The 9,882-nt window shown below is 40.9% G+C and overlaps 1 protein-coding gene across 1 annotated transcript in view; it reads left to right on the top strand.

Annotated features, from left to right (window-relative positions):
* The first annotated feature begins 887 nt into the window (after positions 1-887).
* The window catches only part of TNFSF10 (TNF superfamily member 10), an 18,646-nt gene continuing 9,651 nt past the window's right edge, over positions 888-9,882 (top strand). Inside the window, exons 1-2 of the mRNA XM_017889481.1 lie at positions 888-1,148; positions 9,123-9,260. Of these exons, the coding sequence (XP_017744970.1) occupies positions 1,017-1,148; positions 9,123-9,260 (270 nt within the window). The 5' untranslated portion in view covers positions 888-1,016. The remainder of the gene's footprint in view (positions 1,149-9,122; positions 9,261-9,882) is intronic.

Genomic DNA, 9,882 nt, shown 5'->3' with positions numbered 1-9,882 from the left:
GAAAGAGAGAAAGAGAAAGAGAAAGGAAAGAAAGAAAGAAAGAAAGAAAGAAAGAAAGAAAGAAAGAAAGAAAGACTGAACAAGATATAGAGACAACATACAGCTGGGCCAGCATACGACATCTGATAATGGGGAGATGTGGGGCTGGGTCCTGAATCTGAGGGTAATTAATTCCCTGTAACTTCTTTTCCTAATCTGTAAAAGGATAGTGACAGTGAGACACTGTGATGGGGTTAATATCTTGGAAAACATCCACATGTTTTTTTCCTTTGCCTTTCTGAGTGTGTCAACTACTTCCTACCTGTCCAGCCTAATACACAGGCATATTGTCTTGGTGGGGGTGGAGATCTGAGAAGGAGATTAGAATTTGTGTCTGAAGGTTTACAAAGAGGAAGAAGAAGTCAATATTTAGATTCTGACATTCAAGATGGAGTTATGTAGCAAGACCATTGCTATGAGATAGTATTTCTATTTTCCTTTATCCACTCCCACCCTGCCGTCTCCCCACACCTCACAGTAGCATGAGAAAAACCAGATATGGAAGTTTCAGGTCATAAAAATTATCTTATAATTTAGAAAATAGGCCTTGTGCATATGACAGCCAGGCCATGAGGTTTAGAGCTCTGTGGTAGAATGAGGATATGTTAGGGAAGAGCAAAGAAAATCGCTCCCCTCTTCGGCTGAGGACATTATAAAAAGGAGAGCAAGAAAGAGAAGAGAGAAATGGGCTTGAGGTGAGTGCAGAGAAGGGGTGCATGGATCCTGAGGGCAAGGAGAGGAGCTTCTTTCAATTTCCCTCCTTTCCAACAACTACTTTGAGACAAGAGTTGTCACTGGGCGGTAGGAAAGGGGAGGGACAGATGCAGGTTCAATAGATGTGGGTGGGGCCAAGGCCACAGAACCCAGAAAAACAACTCATCCGCATTCGTTTCCTCACTGACTATGAAAGAATAGAGAAGGAAGGGCTTCAGTGACCGGCTGCCTGGCTGACTTACAGCAGTCAGACTGACAGGATCATGGCTATGATGGAGGCCCAGGGGGGACCCAGCCCGGGGCAGACCTGCGTGCTGATCCTGATCTTCACAGTGCTCCTGCAGTCTCTCTGTGCGGCTGTAACTTACGTGTACTTCACCAACGAGCTGAAGCAGGTCAGTGCGGGACAGTGCACTCGGTTTCGGTTTCGGGGGCGCTTAGCAACTGTCTGGTTACCTGCTCCTCCTTTGCATGTCAGCTTGCTCCTCTCTGAAGACTTACTGCTTCCTTTCTCAGTGGGTACACTCTAACTGCTAAATTGCATAATCACTGAGGTCCTCGCAAAAGTGTAAGTTCAAGAAATTGTGTAAACTAAGTGCAGTGACAGAACTGGCTCCACTAGTTACTAGCAGATGTGGGCAACAAAACTCCTGAGAGATTGTTTTTAAAAGTATGCGTATTTTATAATATCAGCCATTGCAACTGTTCATGAAAGCTTTCTGCTAAATGCTTTATAGTTCTTTTGTTTTTCTTTTCCAAACTTTTATTTGTGCACATTCAATTGAAAAAGATAACTTTTACAGGTTCTTTGGTGCCCATATTCAGCATACAAAAATGTAAAAGACTATTCACAAATAAAACACATTAGCTCAAAATGGAAAAAAATAACAATGACAACAATAAAACAACCTAAGGTAGCGCACACTGTGACAGCTCTGCTTATGGCGACATGAGAATTACTGCGAAAATAAATAGAATGTCCTTTTGTAAAAGCAGCAATGGCATGTCTTGTAAACTTCCTTTTCTATGTTACAGCAAGGTTTGGAATACAATCCACAGGGACTGAAGCTTACACGGCAGCCATGAATAAATAAAAGAGTCTGTTTCCTCAATTACCGTTGGTCCAGTTTTCCTTTTGAGTCCAAAGTGCAGCAGTTTTAAAAGGTGCTCAGTTAGAGATTCTAACCAATGAAGTGGTGAATGATAAAATTTCTTTCCTGCTTTCAAACACAAATGGGTAAATCTGTTCCACAGCAGTAGCAACAGCCTTTAAACAGGGCCTTGTTACTGTGATACTTCCTGTCGAAAAAATCTGTAAGGTAGCTCTTAGAATCTTTATCCAATAGCACACAGCAGGATGAAGTTCAGGTTCGTAACTCACATGAGATCTATTGTTCTTTGTGAATTCTGGCAAACAGATTTCTTTATTTTTTAGTTTTTTTATTTTACTTTAAGTTCTGGGATACATGTGCAGAACGTGCAGGTTTGTTACATAGGTATACATGTGCCATGGTGGTTTGCTGCACCCATCAACCCATCACCTAGGTTGAAAGCCCCACATTCTTTAGGTATTTGTCCTAATGCTCTCCCTCCCCTTGCCACTCATCCCCTGGCAAGCCCCACTGTGTGATGTTCCCCTCCCTGTGTCCATGTGTTCTCATTGTTCATTATAAGTAAGAACATGCAGTGTTTGGTTTTCTGTTTCTGTGTTAATTTGCTGAGAATGATAGTTTCCAGCTTCATCTGTGTCTCTGCAAAGGACATGATCTCATTCTTTTTTATGGCTGCATAGTATTCCATACTATGTAGTATATGTATATGTGTATATGTGGTATATGTATATGTAGTATGTGTATATGTGCCACATATTCTTTATCCAGTCTATCACTGATGAGCATTTGGGTTGATTCCAAGTCTTTGCTATTGTAAATGGTGCTGCAATAAACATATGTGTGCATGTGTCTCTATAGCAGAATGATTTATAACCCTTTGGGTGTATACCCTGTAATGGGATTGCTGGGTTGAATGGTATTTCTGGTTCTAGATCCTTGAGGAATTGCCATACTGTCTTCCACAATGGTTGAACTAATTTATTCTCCCACCAATGGTGTAAAAGCATTCCTGTTTCTCCACATCCTTCCAGCATCTGTTGTTTCCTGACTTTTTAATAACCACCATTCTAACTGGAGTGAGATGGTATCTCATTGTGATTTTGATTTGCATTTCTCGAATGACCAGTGATGATGAGCTTTTTTTCATATGTTTGTTGGCTGCATAAACGTCTTTTTTGGAGAAGTATCTGTTCATATCTTTTGCCCACTTTCTGATGTGGTTGTTTGTTTTTTTTTCTTGTCAATTTGTTTTACAAGAAACAAATTCCTTGTGTATTCTGCATATTAGACCTTTGTCAGATGGGTAGATTGCAAAAATTTTCTCCAATTCCGTAGGTTGCCTGTTCACTCTGATGATAGTTTCTTCTGCTGTGCAGAAGCCCTTTAGTTTAGTTAGATTCTATTTGTCAATTTTGACTTCTGTGCAATTCCTTTTGATGTTTTAGTCATGAAGTTTTTCCCCATGCCTGTGTCTTGAATGGTATTGCCTAGGTTTTCTTCTGGGGTTTTTATGGTTTTAGGTTTTAAGTCTTTAATCCATCTTGAATTAATTATTGTAGAAGCTGTAAGGAAGGGGCCCAGTTTCTGTTTTCTGCATATGGCTAGCCAGTTTTCCCAGCACCATTTATTAAATAGGGAATCCTTTCCCCATTGCTTGTTTTTGTCAGGTTTGTCAAAGATCGGGTGGTTGTAGATGTGTGGTGTTATTTCTGAGGCCTGTTCTGTTCCATTGGTCTGTATATCTGTTTTGGTACCAGTAGCATGCTGTTTTGGTTACTGTAGCCATCTTCCCTGCTTTGTTGTTCCAGGTTGGAATTACAGTTCTTGACTCATGAATTCTTGAGGGTTAAGGTAGCTGTATCAGAGTTGTGTCTGCTTCTGTTCACCGGTATAACTCTGGGTCTAGCATGTGATTCCCAAGTAACCACTAATACTAATACTTGTGGTTCACTAAATACTTTTTGAATGAATGAACAGCCTTTGCAAATGCGGTAGGCACCATGAATATGCAGGCAACAAGGGCAGAGTCAAGCTCAACCCAAAGCCAGGCTCTAAATCACTGAACACTCCCGCTTTGTTTTCCAGATGTAGCTAGTCCTGGTGAACTTTCACACCTTTGAAATGTTTTGCTTTTAGGCATGAGGCATTCCTGTGTTGACAATAAGTGAGAATACAAAGGACTGGCATTCTGCCTATTCCTGGGGCACAGGCATGTCATGGGTAAAATCCATAATAAAGAAGTTATCAAATAGACACAGCTGTTCATGATAAAACAATTGAAAAGCAAACTGCCAGTCTCTGCCTATGGATAGTCCATGTCCAAATTGAGGTATCTTTGACAGAAAAAACAAACAAACACTTAGTGCCACTTTCATTTATGATTTTCTCGATGAAAATCCCTGGTACTATGACTCCAAAATTGCTGAAAATAAACCAACTCAGTTTTGGACTTCTAATATATATTTTAATTCATTGTATATTAAGTAGTAGAGAATCATGAGCTACAAGGAACTTCAGATCCTACCCCCACCACCACAACTACATTTTTACAGATGAGGAGACAACAAATAATGTACTCACGTTCAGACAAGGCTTTGGAGGCAGTGCTGGGGTGACTAGCACCCAGGTCTGTAGGCTCTTCCCTCCATAGTGGGATGTCCACAGGGTTAACCTATGTGCACCTTGTAATGTACAGTGCTTGCACAGTCCATCCTGTAGCACCAACTCTGTCAGCTGACTAGGAAATGAAAGACTAAGGATCTCAGAAAAGTAGAAATTGTGCAAAAGACATAGAGTGGTAACTATTTGCTAGGGAAGTACAGTTTGCATATCCTGTGGAGTGTAAGTTTGGTTATCTCAATCAGTCGGAAATTTTTCTTTTGGAAATGGATGAGGCAGACTCTTGTTTTATTTGCAAGTAATTATGAAAATTATGGCTACCATTAGATGACCAGTAAAGTCAGGTTTATTGTAGGCACATTTAGAAAAGAATTTCTTTTGTAAAAAAAAAAAAATATTCATGAAACTATAGTCATACATTTAGCTTTAAGTCTACACGAGAGACTGGCACCAATTTGGAGCCAGAATTTCCTAAACTTTCTTAACTTTACAGCATAAACAGAGTAAAGCTGTTACTCCATACACAAGTAGCTCCATCAATTTGCTCACATTGCAAGTTGGACTAATTTTAAGATTGAATCAACCAGTTATTTACTCAACTGACTCATGCAATTGTCTGTATATATATAATCAAATTTCTTTTTCAATTCTACTATAAAAACGGAAATTTCATATAAGGCTTAAGATTTTCCCACTTGCACACATTTTTCCTAATTGCATTTTGACATATGAATACATGTACATTAGGCATGCAGAAGAATTCATTGAGAGTACAAGAAAGCTAGGAGAATTACAGATATTGAGCAATTACTGTGTACCAGGAACTTTGAAAAGTATTGCCTGATTTCAATTCTCATAACAATTCTATAACGTAAGTATAATTACCCCATATTATAGTTGAACAAACTAAGGCTGAGGTGAAGTTAAGAGATTTGTTCAAGATTACAAAACTAGTAAAAGGCAAAGCCTGATTTTGAACCCAGGCATGAAGGAGGTACTCAATAAATTGAAACACCTACTTTTTTTTACAATACATTTTTTTCAATACATTACAATGCTATTTTTATAGTAGCATTGTAATTACTGCTGAAAAGTCTCCTGAATATGTCACTTTCTTCATCAGAAATTTTCCAAAGGGAAAATATACTTGAATCTTCTGTGTAGACTTTGGAAAAGTATATTCAACATAAGTATTAATTTCTTAAAACTGAATACAGGCTCCACTTTGGCTGGTGAAATTTTGCAGAAGATACAGTCTGCAAGGATTATAGGGTGTAAGGGTTAAGGAAGGCTTCATAACATTGGATTGGATCTTCACAAATAAGCCTGTAGACCAGCAAACATGAACAACAAATATGGACTGAGCCCCCAAAGTCTGTGTCCCTCTGAGAAGGTTTTATGATAAGGGAATGGCCTATCACTGTGGCATCATAGATGGGAAGGAAAAAGGAGAAGGGATTCCTCTCCACAGATCTCCGTAAATGATCCTTTATGCTATTTGCAGTTTGCAGAAAATGATTGCCAGAGACTAACGTCTGGGCAGCAGAGAGGGTCAGTGCTGCCATCTTGAAGTCTACCTTGCTGAGTCTACCCTACTGACCTCAAGCCCCATCAAGGACTGGTTGACCCTGGCCTAGACAACCACCATGTTTGTAACAGTACCAAGAGCAGTCACCATGGAAATCCACTTTTCAGAACCAAGGGCTTCTGGAGCTGAAGAACAGGCACCCAGTGCAAGAGCTTTCTTTTCAGAGGCACGCAAATGAAAATAACCCCCACACGCTACCTTCCGCCCCCAGTGCCCAGGTGTGGTTAGTTAGAGAATATAGCCTCAGCCTGTGATATGCTGCAGGAAACTCATACTTTGAAGTGGAAAGGATGGGAGGAGGCGGGGGGAGACATATCGTCTTAATTATCATTCTTGGAATAACCACAGCACCCCACGTCAACCCACCATGTGTCTAGTCACCAGCATTGGCCAAGTTCTATAGAAGAAACTACCAAAATTCATGATGCAGGAACCATGTGAGGGTGGAGAGGGTGATTGAGGCTTCCTCTCTGGGTTTCTATTGTTCAGAAAACAGTATTTATGCATAAAAAGGTCTAGAAAGAGAAACACTAAAATGACAATGTGATCTCTACATGGTATGATTATGAGTGCTTTCTTTCCTTTTTATTTTTCTATATTTTACAGATTTTCTACAGGGAATGTCATAAAAAATCCATGCTATCCATATGTAATTTTCATACAGATTTAAAGAACACAACATTTTTATATAGCCTTATGAGAAAACAACCATACTGAAAATTATGCACACACATAGTGTGATCTCATCCCTGTAAACAAGAGAGATCATCCAAAGGTTAACTAGGAGGTGGGAATATAGCTGCCATTAGTGGTTGTTTCAGTTTTTTGTTTGTTTGTTTTTGTGATTTACTTATTTAGTTTTGGGAGGGTTTTTTTTTTCTTTTAGAAAAGTGTTCTTTACTTTTCCATGCTTCCCAGCTTGCCTGTGTATCCTGAATGTATCCAGGCTTTATAAACTCCTGGGTAATAATGTAGCTACATTAGCTTATCAACCTCCCATCCACTTATACCCAGGACCTTACTCAATTTTCCAGGTTCCCCCCACCTCCTCCTGAAAGTATTTCTGGAAAATACCAAAAGGGATCACAGGCTGTAGCCAGCAGTTGGTACTAAAGTGTCCTGTGGCTCAAGCTCCACTACCACCATCCATGTCAAATTCCACCTCAGTTGACAAGTTGTTGCCTGCTGCCATTACTGCCTGATCACAGGCAGCTGTCAACTCTGCATCTTGCCCCTCATGGCTGGAGCCTCCCATCTTCAGCCATTTCCTGCTGAGAGAGCTTACAGCTGATGTGAAGTAAAAAGGCATACTTCTCCCTCCTTTCTGTGTCATGCACACCTTTTTGCCCCAACAAGTTAGAGAGACTTGTGAGCCTGCTTGTTCAGTGTAATCAAACCGAAGCTTGGCCAGAGTCCACTCATACTGGATGAACTGGGACAGTGTCCAGGGAAAGTTCGCTCTTCCTGGAACTACCCTCGGGCCTTGTAGCTGATCCCAGTTTCTCGTCTCTTCCTTCATGACCCTTTCCCACAGTTTGCTAGACATGCTTTCATACTTCTGAATCACATGTGACTGAGTGCCTTCCTTGGAAAGGTTTTGCATCTCCCAAGTCAATTGGAGTTGCAACTAGATGTCTACAGGTGGGGCAGGCAGGGGCAAGGAAATGTACTAAGTCCATGGCCAGTCATATCTCAACTCGGGCAGCCCCAGCTTCACCTCCAACTACATATACTACGGGAATGTTTTTCTCTTGTTGCTTAAAAGAGGAAGAAAGAAAATAAACATTTGTTTAAAAGTAAATGAATGATCTATGACAGGGTGTGTGGAAGAAATTTATTAACTCAAGTTTGCACCTTTGCATTTGAGGGACCTTGGCCAGATGTCCAAGGGTTACATGGCTGAGTACAGAACTGTGTGATTCTGGCTAGGACCGCTCATGAACAGTTCAGATACTCTGATTTAAAATGAGATGGTCTTTCCATAGAAAGGAGTGAATCATCATTCAATTTGATCCTCCCTTCAAGCTTTGCAGTACCTTAGTTCAAATAACAGATTAAAATTGCCATTTTCTCATTTATTTCCCCAGGTAGAGTCAATTCAGCAGATTTTTTCAGGGAAATAACGTGTCTTCCATCCTACTTGTTAAAACAAAACAAAACAGAAGATAAAATCCTTCTGGCTTTGTTTGGACCTTCTGTTTCCTGTATTTCTTGATTAAACAATGATCAGCCTGAAGAGTTCTGGGTGGTTTGGGGTGTGTGTGTTTGTGTGTGCTTATAACATCAAGCAAGGATTTGTTGATGAGAGTGAGGAGTTTGTTGACAATGATCTGGCTATTGCCAGTGTTTACTTTCAATCAGAAACAGGGAGAAAACCTTCAAAGAGTGTTTAAAGTCTCTGCCAATAAATCCCTAGCTAGTGTAAACATTTAATGAAACAGCGTTCAGATTTCTAGCGGCAACATGGTCCAGATTCTGCCATCCAGAGGAGTAGAAATCAAATCAGTAACTAGAATCTACTTAGCTATCCACAGCTCAGATCAAGAAACAGAACACGACCCCCTCCCAAACGATTTGGCTGTTTTTTTATTTAGGATCCTAAAATTTAAACTGACTCCACTACCAACCTTGTATCTAGGTAGGTTTCCAGCTTCAAAATGGGATACATACCGTGGCAGAGCTGGAAGAGACCTCAGAATCACTATAGTGAACCGGCTCAAAACTAATGAACAGACACAGGAGAATGGAAGCAACTTGTCAAGAAAAGCACAGCTGTTCAGTAAGGGAGGCAGGGAAGGACACTGTGACTCCAGATGCCTGACCCACACCTGCATCCTTTCCACCATATCCAGCTGCTTACTTTTATTCTCTTTCTCTCTGTTTTTTTAAGGACAAAGGAGAGCATACTTACTTTTATTTCAAACAGGAACTTACCCAATGTACCAAAACTTCTCTAAGTCTGCTATTAGTTTCTGTTGTCTTAACTTCCAAATGAGCAAAAATAAAAAGCACTTATGCAAAATATTGTGTTATATTCTATCTCAACCCAGATGCAGGACAAGTACTCTAAAAGTGGCATTGCTTGTTTCTTGAAAGAAGATGACAGTTCTTGGGATCCCAATGACGGAGAGAGTATGAAGAGCCCCTGCTGGCAAGTCAAGTGGCAACTCAGTCAACTTGTTAGAAAGGTATGTAATCTCACCAGGAGACCTCACCAGTAGGCAGATAAGGCCAGAAGAATTCCTTAAAGTGAAGGAATCTTTAAGATAATCAAGCCTAGACTCTGCATTTTACAAATAAGAAAACTTAGGCCCAGAGTATTTAAGTAATTTTCCCCAAATTCATAGAACTAGGAAAATGGGGCATAGCACCAAAAGGCAGGGCCTGGCCGACTCCTGATCTAGAGTTCATTCCTCTGCCCCAGACAGACTCCACATCTAGTCTAATCTTTTGATCTCACATTATGGAAACTGAGGCACACACAGGGTAATGAAGAGAAGGTCACAAAGTCATAAAGAATAGGCCGGGCGCGGTGGCTCAAGCCTGTAATCCCAGCACTTTGGGAGGCCGAGATGGGCGGATCACGAGGTCAGGATATCGAGACCATCCTGGCTAACACGGTGAAACCCCGTCTCTAACAAAAAATACAAAAAACTAGCCGGGCGAGGTGGCGGGCGGCCTGTAGTCCCAGCTACTTGGGAGGCTGAGACAGGAGAATGGTGGGAACCCGGGAGGCGGAGCTTGCAGTGAGCTGAGATCCGGCCACTGCACTCCAGCCTGGGCAACAGAGCAAGACTCCGTCTCAAAAAA

This window comes from Rhinopithecus bieti, unplaced genomic scaffold, assembly GCF_001698545.2.
Source record: "Rhinopithecus bieti isolate Rb0 unplaced genomic scaffold, ASM169854v2 scaffold_18353, whole genome shotgun sequence".
NCBI lineage: Eukaryota > Metazoa > Chordata > Mammalia > Primates > Cercopithecidae > Rhinopithecus > Rhinopithecus bieti.
The sequence above is the reverse complement of the archived record's forward strand: the minus strand, read 5'-3'. Positions and strand labels throughout refer to the sequence as shown.